Source organism: Megascapheus bottae, chromosome 17 (assembly GCF_031878675.1).
Source record: "Megascapheus bottae isolate mThoBot1 chromosome 17, mThoBot2.hap1, whole genome shotgun sequence".
Taxonomy (NCBI): Eukaryota; Metazoa; Chordata; class Mammalia; order Rodentia; family Geomyidae; genus Megascapheus; species Megascapheus bottae.
In genome coordinates this window covers 34,271,526-34,288,341 of record NC_143525.1, presented here as the reverse complement: position 1 = coordinate 34,288,341, position 16,816 = coordinate 34,271,526, and the positions used below count along the sequence as shown (strand labels likewise).

General features: G+C 49.9%; 1 protein-coding gene across 4 annotated transcripts in view; it reads left to right on the top strand.

The window, feature by feature from the left end:
- The first annotated feature begins 11,755 nt into the window (after positions 1–11,755).
- The window catches only part of Nr1d1 (nuclear receptor subfamily 1 group D member 1), a 9,082-nt gene continuing 4,021 nt past the window's right edge, over positions 11,756–16,816 (top strand). Inside the window, exons 1-6 of one of the 4 annotated variants that reach the window (XM_090350803.1) lie at positions 11,780–11,830; positions 12,176–12,387; positions 15,080–15,418; positions 15,689–15,777; positions 15,883–16,027; positions 16,638–16,816. The exon at positions 16,638–16,816 is cut by the window's right edge and continues 465 nt beyond it. In XM_090350803.1, coding sequence (XP_090206929.1) covers positions 12,357–12,387; positions 15,080–15,418; positions 15,689–15,777; positions 15,883–16,027; positions 16,638–16,816 — 783 coding nt within the window. In that variant the 5' untranslated portion in view covers positions 11,780–11,830; positions 12,176–12,356. Of the gene's footprint in view, positions 12,388–13,278; positions 13,406–15,079; positions 15,419–15,688; positions 15,778–15,882; positions 16,028–16,637 lie in introns of those variants that run through there. The other 3 variants (XM_090350802.1, XM_090350805.1, XM_090350804.1) reach the window with 3 other exon arrangements.

The following is a 16,816-nucleotide window of genomic DNA, read 5'->3' as shown; positions in this document are numbered from 1 at the left end:
CAGTACCACATAAACAGAAAAGGCCAGAAGTGGTCCTGTGGCTCAAGTGGTAAAGTGCTAGCCTTGAGCAAAAGAAGCTCAAGGACAGTGACCAAGCCCTGAGCTCAAGTCCGAGGACCGGGGGCTGGGCAGGGGAGGGGAGAAGAATGGGAGGAATCAGGTATCTTGTGTTGTTTGAGTTTCTCTGTGAAGGCCAAACTGGCCTCAACCTTGGAATCCTTTTGTCTTTGCCTCCCAAGTGCTGAGACAGGTGTGTACCACGACGCCTGGCCAGGGCACCTATCTTTAAAGGAAACAGCTCAAAAATAATCAAGCTAGAAGATTGAGAACTCTTGGCTGACTCAGGCAGGGACACTTGCTCCCCTATAACTCAGCATCTGTCAGCACTCCCATCGTTAGGTGCTATTTCCAGAGTCCAGGGCTTAGGGGAGGAAGTGGGAGGGACAGAGATGAGAGGCAGAGATGAGAGACTGATAGGGCTCCTCCCACAGCCCAGCTACAGTTCCAGCTTTTAGCCACTGGGAGGCTCTCGAGCTCAACCACAGTCCCGCAGTAAGGAGTTAAGAAAAAAAAAAAAAAAGCAAGCCTAGGACCTTGTAGAGGACAATTTAGGACGTGGGGGAATGGCCCATGGGCTATCTGTTCTGAAGGTGCTGACCCTTTGCATGATGATACAAAATCATGCAGCCCCAACCCTCTTCTGGAAAAGAGATGCACAAGCCAGGAAACTTAACTCCTCATCTATTACCCTCACCCCTGTGGTGTGGTGTGGTCATTTCCTCCCTTGTTAGTTTCCTTCCCCTCCCCCACCCTCCCAATGGGAACTCTCCCCTAGCTGGTCAGAGTGCTGAGGAATGCAGTCTCCTGGCTAGGTGCCAACCTGTGGCCTTCCTGGGTTTTGGGGTGGGGCATAGCAGAAGGGAAGCCCTTTGGACAGGAGAGCCACCCAGCCTACCCACTTTCTTTCTTTCTGTTAAGCAAAAGGATCATGTCATTCTCTGTGACCACCACCTCCCCACCACAATAGGATTTCCTAGCAAGGGCAAAACATCCAGTCTGGAGGCCTTAATCATCCTGAGCCTTGTGGCTTATGGTGGGTGGCACCTATCTGAGAGCCTACCTTTCCTGTTCCAGAGGCCTGCAAGCTGAAGGAGGGATTCAGTTACCAGGGTCCCAAGGTCAGGAGTTATTTATAGTAATTCATCCCTCAAGTTCCTAGGTCTAAAGTAATATGCTGGTCCCTATATAGTTAAGCCCAGGAGTAAGCAGATTTCTGCATATCTGACCTCAACTTAGCCTCCATTTCCCTGAAATAAGTCAGCTGAAATCTGAACTCACTTATCCACATCAAGATCAAAGGAGTCTTTCCAGCCCACTGCAGCAGACTGGGGTGGGCTCAGCAAGAATAAGAAGCAGGCAGAAACCACTCTCAGATCTTATGAATAGACAGCAAGCCTGTCAGAAACCCCTGGCTCTTATCCAAGGGGTCATTGCTTAAAAATGTTTTCTGGCAGTTGGAAGGGGGTGAGGGCAGTAAGAAATCTTGTCATATTGTCCACAGAGGCCCTCAGATGACAAAGTGAGAATTCAACCCTGTGGCACCCCTTGCCTCACAGTCCCTCACTGCCACTTTTGCTCTCTGTCTGACATCATCATTTATAGACCTGTGCCAGATTCCCAAGTTCCTATCTTGAAATCTCAGCCCCCACACCCAGGGCCTAGGGGAGAGCCAATGTAGGTCACTGCAGCTGAGCCTACAGGGCTGTCTGCTCCTTGAGCCCACAGTCCTTCAAGCCCAGAAGAAGGCTTGCAGAGAAACAAAAGAAAGCACTCTATCAAAAGCATCAGAAACACACAAAAATATATTGCTGCAAAGGTAAAGCTGGGAAAAACCAGAAGTCTACTGGTTAGTTAAAAAAAACAACAGAAGCTCTGCACCTTCAAGTTGGCTGTGACGGAAGGAAAGCCACAGCAGAAAGGCTAGATCTGGCTCCCATCCCTGGCTTTCCCCTTCTTTTCCTTTGCTCTGTTTGCCTATGTAAGGAAACTCTTTGGATCTGGTATCTATCCTCTTAGTCTCCAGTCACTTTGTAGGCTCAGGTTTCATTTTCAGGAGCCTTTGTGATCTCAGACACCCTCTACTTCCTTTGGCCATAGTTTCTGGGTCTCAGGAAACAGGAGTGGACAGTGCTGTCCCCACCCTTCTATTGAAAAACTTTTCCTGCCTTATCTGTTGAACTCATTTTGTTCAGGGAACTTCCAATCCTCTGAGACCTCATTCCTTTTCTTGGCTATCCCTCTCTCCCTCTCCCCACCCCCAGCAAAAGGAGCGTGTGTTTGTGTATATGTGTATGCGTGGTCTTCAGTCTTTTTATTTTCACATGGGGAATTGAGTTACACAACTCAACTCACAAGAGCAAATGATTATAATAGCTTAGGGTCCCCATAGCCAGCAAAAGTAGACAAGGGACTAATTTCTACCTCAAAACAATTTAAAGAACCATCAGTTGTTTTACTAGGAGACTCAGGGCAGGAAGAAAAGTAGATAGGACTGGAAGGGTCTACTTGTCTCAATCTCTCATTTTTCTCCCATCTCTTCTACTTTGAGATCTCAGCAAATCGATTCAATTTTTGTGTCACTTACCTCTCCCCCCCCCCTTTTTTTTTTTGCCAGACCGGGGCTTGAGCTTAGGGCCTGAGCACTGTCCTTGGGCTTTCTCAAGGGTAGAGCTCTACCACCACCTGAGCCACAGCACCACTTTTGGCTTTTTCTATTTATGTGGTAGTGAGGAATGGAACCCAGGTCTTTGTGCATTCTAGACAAGCACTGTCCCACTAGGCCAAACTCCTGGCCCCTCAATAAATGTTTTTTTTTTTTTTTTTTTTTTTACACTGAGTCAAACTAAATCTGGTTCGTGGTCTTTGGTTATACCTGGAGATGAAACCCACAAAGAAAAAAGCTAGATGTATTTCTACACCCTGCACTACATTCATTCTCCTACAGGAGACTATGATCAAAACCAGAGGTTCCCAGACTTCATGATACATCAGAATCAAATAGAGCTCATGCTAAAACTCAGATTCCCAGAGTTTCTGATTCAGCCTGGTCGGGTAATTGGCACTTGAACTCTGGACCTGGACACTGTCTCTTAACTTCTACTACTTGAATCACAGCTTCACTACCAGCTCCTGGTGGTTCACCGGAGTTCATGGACTGGGCTGGTCTGAACCCCAGTCTTCAGATCTCAGCCTCCTAAGTAGCTAAGTTTACAGGCCTGAATTCCAGCACCTGGGGTTGCAAATGTGCATTTCTTCCAGATTCCCAAGGGATGCTCACAGGGTTGTTAGTCCCGAGAACCAATGTCTTTGAGAACTGCAGGTCCTCAACTCAGTGAGGACCTGGTTTACTTCCAACGTTTTAGGAGGGACACGGGAGAGCTGGTACCGTCCAGTGACTCCATCCCTCCACAGAAAGCTACTTCCCCCAAAACATGTTTTGCAGAAGCCAACGGAGCACTAGGAATTTCCTGTAGAAAGGGAGGCTGCGCCGGTGCGGGGAGGGGTGGAGGGCGCGGAGCGCAGCGCCAGCGCGCGCCTTCCCTTGGCTCGGGCCGGGCCACGTGCCCCACCCCCTCGCTCGCACATGTCTCCACCGCCACCGCCGCCGCAGCCCGGCTGTTTATGAGTGACTTGTTGTGGTAGAAATGGAGCAGGCTGCACATGCCCGGGCCATGTGACCTGGGCAGCCCGCGTGAGCCTCCAGCCGGCACAAACTGTCCTCCAGCCTCCGAGTTTCAGGAGGCTAGCAGGGGATGGAAGGGGAAGGGCGCTGGGCTGCGCCAGCCTCCCAGGCCCCGGTGCTTCTGTCCCTTTTGTCTTTCCTGAATCACCAGAGGAACCGTCACCAGAGACATTCTCCACCCAGGAAGCCTCTGCGTGATGACACAGCTCAGAGTCCTCACCCCAGCAGAACAAAGGGCCTCCCCAGTCTGAGGGTACAGAGTCCCCCTCAACACACACACACACCAGAGCTAATGTGCTCACATTAGCCCAGAACCCAGCCTTTGCTTTTCCTGCAGTCTGGGGTTCCCCCAGTCAGGCTTCCCTGTCCCCTCTTTCTAGGAAGGAGAATACCAAGCAAGCATGCAGCTAGTTGCCACTGCAAGGATGAGAGAAGAGTGAACTCAGGGACAGGAAGCAAAGGTCCTTCCTGAGTTGTGACCTGAGAGCTTAAGGGATAGGAAGGGGAAAGACTCCCTGCCTGTTGGTTGTGGAGGAGTCACGGCTAAGAGGTCTGAGGATGTGGAAGGGCTGTCACACTAACTCTTTCTTACCAGTCCAGAGGACAAATAAGGGTGTAGAAGACAAGCTCAGCTCTGTCCCCGAAGAGTCCCCTTCTTTCACCCACTTGGCCCTCTGACCTCAGACCCTCACTTCCAGTCCTCTACGTGCCCCCCTCCCCCGTGACCCTGTTTCTGAGCAGCAGTCCCTCTTGTTGAGATGTGAGACTGCTGGAGTCAGGCGGACAGTAGGTTAGCAGGAACAAGCAAATGAAATGAGCACGACCCACATTTCCTCTGCACACCAAAAACTTCGCAGATCCTGCATTGCAGAGCTAGCTCTTTTTTTTTTTTTTTTTTTTTTTGTCTCTGCTGGGCCTCTACACACGTCTGCATTTTTGCAACCAGCACAGATTTTTTTTTTTTCCAGGGTGCAAACTGCATTCTAATGAGCCAAAGCTCCTTCCTGCGGCATTGAAAATCTAGTTGGCAAATTGCTTCTTCCCTCTTTTCCCCTCCTCCCCCCAATTTAGAAGAGGGGGGGAAAGATACCAAATTTGTGTAGTTGCATCCTCTCTCACTCTCCTTCTCCCTCCCTTCCTCCCCAAAGATACTGCAGTCTTAGCCCAGCTAACAGCTGCAGATCAGAATAGAGGGGTGGGAGGAGGGAACCAGGAAATGTGAGCCTTGTTTCTTGTTTCTAGGCAGGCTGAGCTGTTGAGGCTGGGGTTTCTTTTCTTTCTTTTTTCTTTTTTTTCCCTGAGAAACCCACTGTACCTCCTTTCCCCCCCTCATTCCAGCCAGTGTTTATGTAAACCTCCTAGAAACTACACATGGCCCCTAATGCCTGTCTGGGCCTCTGCTCCTCCAAGGGCCATCCTGCTCACGAGGACTGTCATGAGCCTCTGGCCTTTCCAGGCAGCTGTTACTGAGACCTGCTGTGGCCCAAGGAATGAAAGATGCTGGATAAGGAGAGGGTTTGAGATGCAGCTGGGGGTGGGGAGATGGAAGCAAGTGCACAGGAACCTCCACATTTCTCTGCATCTCAGTGGATACAGGCACAAGGATAGCTTGTGGGCAGGTGCAGGGACCTGGAAGATGACTGCAGCAGCTGTACAACAAAGAAACAGACAGGACACTTCAGCCTTGCATGTGCCAGATACTACCGTGCCCCTAATTAGGAAAAGGAATTCCATGCCAAAAAGAGGGTCACCTACATTCCATGGTACTCTCCAAGATGTTGTGATGTGGGTGGGATCCTGGATGCTAAACAGGAGACTCTCCTTTGGGGTTTATCAAAGCAGCTGCCAAAAAGCCTTGACCCAGGGTAGTGTTTTTTTTTTTTTGTTTTTGTTTTTGTTTTTTTGCCAGTCCTGGGCTTGAGCTCATGGCCTGAGCACTGTCCTTGGACTTTCTCAAGGCTAGGGCTTTACCGCTTGAGCCTTAGCACGACTTCTGGCTTTTTTCTATGTATGTGGTACTGAGGAATTGAACCTGGGTCATCGTGCATGCTAGGCAAGCACTCTACCACTAGGCCAAACTCCCGACCCCCAGGGTAGTGGTTTTATTTATTTATTTATTTTGGTGCTAGTGCTGGAGCTTGAACTCAGAATCTGGGTACTGTTCCTAAGTTCTTTTGTTAAAGGCTAGGGTTCTACAATTTGAGCCACAGCTCCACTTCCAGCATTTTTTTTTCTATTTAATGGAAGATAAGAGTCTCAAGGTGCTGGGCGCTAGTGGCTCATGCCTGTAATTCTAGCTACTCAGGAGGCTGAGATCTGAGGATCACAGTTCAAAGCCAGCCCTGACACTAAAAGTCTATGAGACTCTTATCTCCAGTTAACCAGCAGAAAATGGAAAGTGGTGCTATGGCTCAAGTGGTAGACTGCTAGCCTTCAGCTGAAGAACTCAGGGACAATGCCCACACCCTAAAGTTCAAGTCCCATGACTGAAAAAAAAAAGGGGGTGAGATCTTCAAGAACTGTCTTGCCTGACCAAGCTGGCTTCAAACCTTGATCCTCAGATCTCAGCCTCCTGAATAGCTAGGATTCTAGGTGTGAGCTTCCAGGCATTCTGAAAAGGTTTAGCACTTTCAAAAATCTCCATCAGCTCTGTTATTCTTTGAGTTTTTGTTTGTTTGTTTGTTTGTTTGTTTTTGGCCAGTCCTGGTGCTTGAACTCAGGGCTTGAGCACTGTGCTTGGGCTTTCCTCAAGGTTAGAGCTCTATCACTTGAGCCACAGCACCACTTCTAGCTTTTTCTATATATGTGGTACCGAAGAATCAAACCCGGGTCTTTGTGCATGCTAGGCAAGCACTCTACCACTAGGTTACACACCCTGCTGGCATCTTTTTTTCCTTTTCTTTTTTTCTCCATCTTGGAGCTCCATTATGGAGCACCTGACTTTATGTGGCATCTTTTCAATCTTAGTCTTGTGCAAATGCACCCAGCCCCTCTCACAAGTCACCCAGACAAATCACCTGGTCCCTCTGGCACCCTAAGTAAATTAATAAACATCTCTAGGTCTCAGTTTTCCCATTCTAAAATTAGAAGGTGACCTACAACCTAGCCTTGTTGTGAAAATTAAGTGAGAAAAATGTAAGTTACTTAGCACAGTGCCTGGCATACAGTTGGTACTTAATACATATTTATTATTTCCTTCTGTTGGAAAGAGCAACAGTGAGCTAAAAATAGAATCTAAGGCAATACACATCCATGGAACCCAGTCCTGGCTCACACCTTACCTTCTCTTTTTTCCACCCCCCCCCCCATATCTCCTCAAATGAGCAAGTTAGCTCAGATCTTGAACCTCTACTATCTTGAAGCCCTTCCCAGATGTCTAGGCTTTGGGTGGGGTAGGGAATGTTAGCTGGCCTTCTAGAGATTAGGAAACAGATCCAGGAAGGCAGGGATGAGTCTTTGCCTGGTATATGAGTTGGTTCTCAGATTCGATTCCAGGGCATCCTTGGGGCTTCTGTCCCAGGTTTGCATCATCTGGACAGACAGGTTTTTACCCTGGGCAATGTTCCTTGATGAGAAAGGAGGGGACTGGGCAGATGGGAAAGCACCCACTGAAGCCTGACCTGTTTTTAGCAGGACCCACCCTCAGTTAGTCTGTCAGTTAAGCAGTCTGTCTAAGATTTAGGCCACCTAGGATTTGCACAGGGTGTTACCCTGTTTCCCAAAACAACCTTCTGGCTAGGAAAATAGATCTTGGATCAAACATATACCCACTCACATATACTCACAGCATTCAGACACATGCAAAGGTGCTATCTCACACTCACAATCATATTAATCACATGTACACACACACACACACACACACACACACACACACACACAGAGTGACTGGAATGCATAGCCAAGCCCTTGGTCTGTTTTTCCTCTGTTCTTCCCAGTCCAAAGAATACCAAAGGATTAAAGAGATATTTGGAAACACATACACACACACACACACACACACACACACACGCACACACTCACAAACGATCCAATGCAGCCCTTAAATGAAAAAGTTAGTCTCAGAATCCCAGACTTCAAGGAATCTGAGTGGAAGTGTGAACAATGTGAATCCACAGTGTCTTGCTAAGCACTGTTTATTGAGTCTGGACCAAGCTGGGCTAACCTTGGCTATGGGGGCATGATGGGCTTGTGGTGTGTGTGTGTGTGTGTGTGTGTGTGTGTGTGTGTGTACTATCTGACTAGCGGAAGGGAAAGAGAGGTTGTGTTGAAGTATATATTTTCTTCTTTCTTTCTTTTTTTTTGGTGCCAATTCTAGGACTTGAACTCAGGGTCTAGTGCTACCATTCAAGCCACAGCTCCATTTCTGACTTCTTTATGGTTAATTGGAAATAAAGATCTCATGGTCTTTCCTGCCTTCTTGGCTTTGAATCATGATCCTCAGATCTCAGCCTCCTGAGTAGTCAGGATTCTAGTATGAACCTCTGAAGCTCAGTGATGACATCCTTTGTCTTTGTCTTTTTTGTTGTTGTTGGGAATTGGTATCTGACACTTTTTTTTTGGTTGCAGGGTTTGAACTCAGGGCCTTGGTGTTGTCTCTGAACCTCTTTGCTTTGTGCTCAAGGCTAGCACTCTAGCATTTAAACCATGGTGCCACTTCTGGTTTTTGTCTGTGTATGTGGTACCAAGGAATAGAACCCAGGGTTTCCTGCATGCTGGGCAACCAATCTACCAGACCTTCCTCCTTCTCCTTTTTGTGGTTCTGGTTCCCCTAATATCTGTGCTTCTCAGCAGCGGTCTGCTGGAGCCTCAGGAGCCTTGTCTTTCATGCTGAATCCCTCTCACCCATTGCAGAAAGCAAACACACAAAAAATTTTTTTTGATCTGGGTGTGGCAACACATATCTGTAATCCTAGTACTCAGGAAGTTTAGGGGGGTGGATTACTAGTTGGAAGCCTTCCTGGGTTACCTACATAGGGAGACCCCTGTCTTAAAAAAAAAAAAAATAAAACCAAAAAAGTTATCTCTTAGGGAGAAAAAGAACAGGGAGAGGGAGCAGAGAAAAACGCCCTCCTTGGCCTCATGTCTTCTAGTCTTTGCCTTTATACCACACAGACTGCAAAACAACACAGCCTCTTGCCAAGAATAGAGTTAGGCCCACTGGATTTCAGCTCTTGCTGCCTCTGCTCCCTCCCCCTTGTTGGCTGCAAATTCAAAGAGGGAGTCTTGACCCCTGGCCTATCCCATATAGGAACAAACAATCAGCAAGCAGCCAGGAATAGGCAGAACTACCACAGCAACAAATGTAATAGGGAGCTTTAGGAGAACTCAGAACAACTAGAAGGAGTGTGTTGTGTCAGTGGCAATGCCAGGCTGGTGGGCAGTAAAAATCATGTCATGGCCCTGATTTTAAGCAGCCTGACTGGTTTGGTCTGACCGAGTCAGGAAGGTCACAGAGAATAAGCCAGGCAGAGAAGCTCATCATCTAGTTCTCTTTCTACACCACAGTGGGAGGAGGGAAAAAGGGTGGAGCTGTGCTCAGAACCAAGTTTTCCTGAAAAGCCTCTTTCGTTGTTTGTCCTAACCACTCCCAGTTCCTCCCATGTTCAACCAACAGCTTCCCAGCTCTGGGCCCAAGGGCCAAGTGTGGCCAGGCCAGGAAAAAAAAAAAAATCCCATTTCCTTCTCCTTCCCACTTTTATTGGGGACAGAGAAACAAAGCAAAAATCTAGTCTGTTTTTGAAAGCCCATTTTATTTAGAGCTTCAGAGGGTCTATGGTCAAGACAGATGCACAATCAACATCACTGGCCTCCCTGCCTGGCCTCCTCTTTTCCTTGGTGCTCCTTACCTTTATTTTTAAAATGTATTGAGGCTTGGGCTTGAACTCACTGTCCTTGGGCTTTCTCAAGGCTAGAGCTCTACCAGTTGAGCCATAGCACCACTTCTGGCTTTTTCTATGTATGTGGCACCAAGGAATCAAAGAATCAAACCCATATCTTTGTGCATACTAGGCAAGCACTCTTTTTTTTTTTTTTTTTGCCAGTCCTGGGCTTGAGCTCAGGGCCTGAGCACTGTCCTTGGACTTTCTCAAGGCTAGAGCTCTACCACTTGAGCCTCAGCACCACTTCCAGCTTTTTTCTATGTATGTGGTACCAAGGAATCGAACCCGGGTCTTCATGCATGCTAGGCAAGCACTTTAACCACTAGGCCAAACTCCCGGCCCCTAGGCAAGCACTCTTACTACTAGGCCAAACTCTCGGCTTGCTCCTTACCTTTTTGAATCTGCCCTTCATTACAGTGTCCACGCTAGTCTTGAACTCTTAGGCTCAAGTGATTTTCCTATATCAGCCTCTCACTTAGGTGGAACTATAGATAACTGCCACTGTGCCTGACCCCTAACCTTTCCTCTGCACCTCTCGCCATACGTCAAGGCTGCCCTGCAGCTGCCTGTGAACAAGTGAAGAAGGAATTCCTCCGTGAAAACCCATCCTAGAAGCAGTGAAGATGAGGAGGACTTGGCAGAAGCTGAAGGTGGCCTAAACTCAAATGATGGAGGAAACTCCTACTTTTCATGCAACCCAAGACTTCTTGGAGGCCAGACCTCTGCTTTGAAACCTAGGAACCTCTTTTTCACCCCTGGGGCAATTGCTGCCCTGAAGATTGATTCTAGATGTTTCTAAGTCTGCGCTCAATGTTCTACTTGCTCCTCTAGCTATCATCTCTCTGAGAATAAGGTGATCCTCAGAGAGATGATGCAAATAATGGATGTCTGATTTGGGGCCAGTCTAAGTTTATTTTTTCTTTCTTTCTTTCTTTCTTTCTTTCTTTCTTTCTTCTTTCTTTCTTTCTTCCTTTCTTTCTTCCTTTCTTTCAATGAAATGGGGTGGGCAGGAGGGCACCAGGCACTGGTAATCCTAGCTACTCAAGATTACAAGCAACTTGATCTCAGGATCAAGGTTTTGAAGCTAGCTAGGGTAGGCAGGAAAGTCCAAAGGATTCTTATCTCCAATTAACCAGCAAAAAGCAGGAAGTGGAGCTGTGGCTCATGTGGTAGGGTGCCAGTGGAAAATGCCAAGCATTTTCCAGATTCAAGCCCCAGTGGCAACACTACAGAAGGAGGAGGAGGAGGAGGAAGAGGAAAAGAAGGAGAAGAGAAAAACAAAAAGAAGGAGGAGGAGGAGGAAGGATTCACATGATCATTCTGTTTTCTTCTGTAGAGTCTGGGAAGCACCACTCGCCCCCATACCCCTGCCTCACCTCTGCCCCATTTCTTTAGGACTTCAAAGCACTTTCACCACTGGAGGCTCCCCTCTGTTGTCCTTTTTATTCCCCTAAGGGAAGTGACTCATCTCAAAGTCACCTTGAATGGGTAGTGTGGTGTCATACAAGCAAACCGGGAGTTAGGGACATCCCCAACTTTGTGACACTCCTTTCCCTTGGGATGTTCTCCCTAAGAGGAGTAGGGGTGGGGGGGGGAAGGATCACATTGTCTACCCATTTCAGGCCTTGTCCCTCTACCAGAGGCAGCTTGATCTCTTGACTCCAGCAATCTCCTTTCTCTCCTTCTCTCTCTCCGCCGCCCTCCCCCCCTCTTGGGGTGAGGTCAGTCCTGCAATCACGTGAAACTCTCACGTTTGCAAGGTTTGCAGAAAGAGCCTGTTACAAGCTTTGATCTCCCAGGGAGCAGCAAAGCTCGCCAGTCCCTCCCCAGGAATTCACATGCCCTTGCCATACAGGCTTTCCAGCGTACCCCACCCAACTCCACTTTCAGAAGCTCCTCCCAACTGGTAACCAGAACTTTTGCGAGGCAATAGGGAAAAGATATGCAGTCCGCCCACTTTATCAGTGGACTACAAATCCCAGCAGCCCTGGCTGTGCGCAGGCGCGCGGCGCCTCAACGTGCCGGGTGCTGGAAAAGTGTGTCACTGGGGCACGAGGCGCTCCCTGGGATCACATGGTACCTGCTCCAGTGCCGCGTGCGGCCCGGGAACCCTGGGCTGTTGGCGCCTGCGCAGAGCCGTCTGTCCCAGGGAAAGGCTCGGGCAAAAGGCGGCTGAGCTAGGCAGAGTGAAATATTGCTGCTGAGGGTACGTAGCAGGGCACACGTCTCCTCTTTGCGCCTGGGTGCCCCGTTTTTCCCATCACCTACTTACTTCCTGATTGCAACTCTCTCTCTCTGGGACTTTTACACCGGGAGCTCCAGATTCGCTATCCTGCAGTGCTGCGGAGCCTTCAGGCAGTGCCACCCGGTGCACTGCAGAGATCTGACCCTCCCTGATACCTGCTAGCCAGAACTACTGCAGGCTGAGTCCCTCCCTACACACACACACACACACACACACACACACACACACACACACACACACACAAAACTCCCTGCTCTTCCCATGCAAAGCAGATCTCCGTGGCCTCAGCGTCCTACCCTTCTGCAGAGCTGCAGTCCGCCCGCCCCAAGACCTCGCTGCGGGGTGCCTGGGGTGCCTGGACTCCTGATCGTGAGCCGCGGGGTCCCCTTGCCGCCCTCAGCCAGTGCCCGGTGGGCGAGAGCGGCATTCGCGACCTCCCGCTTGTGTCAAGGTCCTGTTTGAATGACCGCTGTCAGCCGGTGAAGACATGACGACCCTGGACTCCAACAACAACACAGGTACGAGACTCTTTTTTTTTTTTTTTTTTTTAATTACCACGCCTGTTCTGTCACTGTCTCCCTACTTCTATGGCTTGTAGTGAGAGGAAGTTCGTAAGGCACGGGGATTCCCTCCGCCCTCCGTGGCCGGCCATGGGGTAGAGTTTCCAGAAGGGGTTGCCCCTGCTGGGGACTGCGCGCCTTCGAAAAGGAATTCCCGGCTGTAGGAAATGGACAGCGGATACTAGCCGTAGGGTGAAGAGTTTAGCGAGACTGAAGGTTTGGGACCAGTACCCTGAAAGGTCCCTTATCTGTCCATCTCCTGAAGCCGGGGCATGCCTGACCTCGGAAGGAGAATCTCTTTCCTCTTGGTTTCCCCTTTCTCTAGTTCCTGCAGGCACCAGAAAAATCAGAGAAGCAGTGGGGGCAGGAAGGGCGGAGGGAATGGGTCGCATCTCACGGGGGGGGGGGGGGAATCCTCAGTGACAGTGGGGACCCGCACTCAGGGAGTCCCGACCGTGGGTGCTTGGCCCCAGGCAGGGCACCTAGCTCTGGTAAGGCTCACATGGCCTGAGAGCCGGGCCCACGTGCTGCATTTGTTTTCATTCAGCCGAAGCCGTGGCCGCCACCCCATTGGTTGTCGCCTCCCGGCCCCGTTACATAATGAGCTCCGCCCCCTGGTTACCCTGGCAACGCGTGTTCCCTTTTCCCCTCCCTTAGGTTGCCCCGGCCTCAGCTTGGTGTTCAGGTCCCAGCCCCAGGACCTGGACGCCAGGGAGGGGCGGGGCCAGGGCGGGGCTGCTGCTTCGGGAAGCTCGGAGTGGGCGGGACCTTGAGTTCCGGGGTTCCTCGTTGGGGAGCCACGTGCGAGGGGTACACGTGGAGCAGGGACGTGAGGCCGGCTGAGGCCCGGGCTCCCCCGCCCCGCCCTGCCAAGATCTGGGTGAAGCTGGGCTGACTCACCGCCCCCGCCTGCCTGCCTCCTTTTCCTGTTTGCCTGCCCATCCCCTTCCCCCACCACCATTGAGGCAGAGTAAAGGTGAAGCCACCCCTGACCGTCCACCCTCCTCCCGGCTCAACTTTTATGTTCCCAAAGAGACCTCACACCTCATCACTGTTTTCTCTTTTATTCCATTTTTACTTCACTGGACTGCATTTCGACCCAGCTCCATCAAAGTCCCCCTGCATCTCTCTTCTACTGCAAGCTCTGTCTTCTTACCTCTCCCAGACAGCTACATTCCAAAATCATAGCTGAAAGACTGCTTTTCATCGTTTTCTTTCTCTCTCACAGAAAGGAAAGCAAGCCCAGAAAAGGGGCATTGCTTTCCTCTGGGTCAAAAGGCGAATTTGGTAGAAATAGATTGGGTGGTAATTAGGCTGTCTTGAGTGAGCCCCTCCCTTCACAGTCAAAAGTGTCTTTGGGTGATGGTCTCAGTCCCCTCTTGGAGGTGGGTAAACTAGGTCAAGTTCATTTGCCACCAAGTAAATATCTCATCCTCCACTTCAGTCCTGAAACCGTAGGAGTGCATGTGTTGTGAAACTATTTTATAGGGAGCTGGGTTCACCCTGAACAACCTTGAGCTATTTTAAGACTGCCCTGCCCAGTTTAGTGTGTGTCAGTGGGTGAGCAGGACATGTGCCTCGGTAGACATGGTGGCATGGCATGTGTCAGCTCACACGTGTCCTGGGATCCTCCCTTCTCCCACCCCACCCACGACACACCAAGCTAAGGTTCTTAGCCAAGGTGTGGCTTGCCAGGTCACCCTTTTTTCCTACAGATACCATGAGAACTGAGCCACCTGGTTAACAATGTAAGCAAAGGGCCAAAGTCTCTGAGTGGTCAGAGAGCTAAAATTATCAGATTTAAATCTAGAAGGGGGAATTCTGGAGCCTGAGGCTGTGGACATTTGTATTTCTTTTTTACCTCCTCCAACTCACACCCGCTAAGGCTTTCCTGGATTCAGAGATAGTCACAGTGACTCATGTCTTACAGGCCAGAGGAGCCAGGCTGCCCCACTGTAGTACCATTAACAAATGGTCCCCAGCTTGGGGAAAACGTGTGACCGTCATACTTTTGTAAGACTTCTGTTCTCTTGGATGTTAGCTAGCCACCCCTCCTGAATCTGTAGGGTTGTTTTGTTTTTTTTTTTTTGGTGGTACTTGAACTCTGGGCTTGGGCGCTGTCTCTAAGCTCTTTAGCTCAAGACTACCACCACTCTTCCACACTGAGCCACAGTGCTACTTACGAATACGTGGTTTTATAGCATTTGCTTTGGCATCTGGCTTTTTGTTTTTAAGACAGTACAAATGAATTAGCTGCCCATCTAACCACTTCTGCCACCTCCAACAAGTTGAGGTGGATATTCCCCAAGGAAGTGTCACAGCTTGGGGGGGGGGGTGTCACATGCATGAGATGCTCAGAGCCGTCATGCTTCACACACAAAATGGAGCTGAAATTGTGGGTACGAAGAATGGGTTGTGGGTGTCAGTTGGCTGTACTCTGTCTAGCATGGGTTGGTGTTGGGGAGTTTCTTCTTGTGACTAGACTGGTTATGTCATATCTCCTATGTACTGGTGAGTTGATGATTAACTACACAGATATAGATTCCCAAAGAGTTAACTTTGAAGAGGAATAGTGTTCTAGGGATAAGCATAATGGAGTCCTTGGACTGCCATGGCAGCTGATTCCTGCTTCTTTGTGTTTTACTGCCAGGTGGCGTCATCACCTACATTGGCTCCAGTGGCTCTTCTCCGAGCCGCACCAGCCCAGAGTCCCTCTACAGTGACAACTCCAATGGCAGCTTCCAGTCCCTAGCGCAAGGCTGTCCCACCTACTTCCCACCATCACCCACTGGCTCCCTCACCCAGGACCCAGCTCGCTCCTTCGGGAGCATTCCACCCAGCCTCAGTGATGATGGCTCTCCTTCTTCGTCTTCTTCCTCCTCTTCCTCCTCCTCCTCCTTCTTCAATGGGAGTCCCCCAGGGAGTCTGCAAGTGGCCATGGAAGAGAGCAACCGAGTGTCCCCCAGCAAGAACACCAGCAGTATCACCAGTGAGTGAATGTTCACCTGACTGGGGGACGGAAGCAGGCCAGGGGGCTCAGTGGGGAGTAGATTTCCATGTAAGTTATTCTTAGGACTTGTCCTAGTCTCAGAGTTTTCTCCTCAGGTTCTATCGGCCTGTTCAGTTCAGGCTAGTATCTGAGTGTCCCTAGACACAAGCTTCTCCATAGCTTTTCCTTTCTAGAATCTCCAGCCAAGAAAGCCTCTGTATCTCAGACCACTTGGCCTTCTGCTTATCTGTTGCCTGTGTCTTTCTACAGAATTGAATGGAATGGTGCTACTGTGCAAAGTGTGTGGGGACGTGGCTTCGGGCTTCCACTATGGTGTGCATGCCTGTGAGGGCTGCAAGGTGAGGTGGGGTTGAGGGTGAGGGCAGGGGAAGGGAACCCCTTCCCCTGGTTATACCTAGGCCCAGCCTACATGAAGACACTTACTAGTTGCCCGGGCCCTCCAGGGCTTTTTCCGTCGGAGCATCCAGCAGAACATCCAGTACAAAAGGTGTCTGAAAAATGAGAATTGTTCCATTGTCCGCATCAACCGCAACCGCTGCCAGCAATGTCGCTTCAAGAAGTGTCTCTCCGTGGGCATGTCTCGAGACGGTGAGGCAACAGCTCCACATCCTCCCCTTCCCTTCCTCCCAAAGTTTCTGACTTAATTCCTCCCTTAAAAAAATAGTTCCAGACCGGGGGAGTGGGGAGCAGTAGCTCAAACCTGTAAGCTGGCTATTCAGGATCTGGATAATCTGAGGATCACCTAATCACCAGTCTAAGCCAGTCTTGGCAGGAAAGTCTATGTGACTCCTATCTCCAGTTAAGCAGCAAAAAGCCAGAAGTGAAGCTGTGGCTCAAGTGGTAGAGTGCCAACCTTGAGGGAAAAAAGCTAAGGGACAGTGTCCAGGTCCTGAGTCCAAGCCCTAATACCAACACACACACACACACACACACACACACACACACACACACACACACACAAATTAGCTCCATGAATTCACTGTGTTATCTTCTTGGGTAAACTCCTCTCCCATTGGTTCCTCTGGTCACCTCCTAACAGAATACTTACTGGGAAAATCCCCTTGAAGGTGTGACCTTGTTGGCTTTCATTTTAATGTGGAACCCCAGACCTTCAGGGTCTTGCCCTTTCGGGAGGAAGGAAGAGACGCATTGGAGTGTGTGTGAGAACCCCCTGACCCTGCTCTCTAATCTGTCGCAGCTGTACGTTTCGGGCGCATCCCCAAACGAGAGAAGCAGCGGATGCTGGCAGAGATGCAGAGTGCCATGAACCTAGCCAACAACCAGCTGAGCAGCCAGTGCCCCTTGGAGACCTCGGCCACCCAGCACCCCCCCTCAGGCCCTGTGGGCCCCTCACCACCTCCTGCTCCAGCCCCCTCA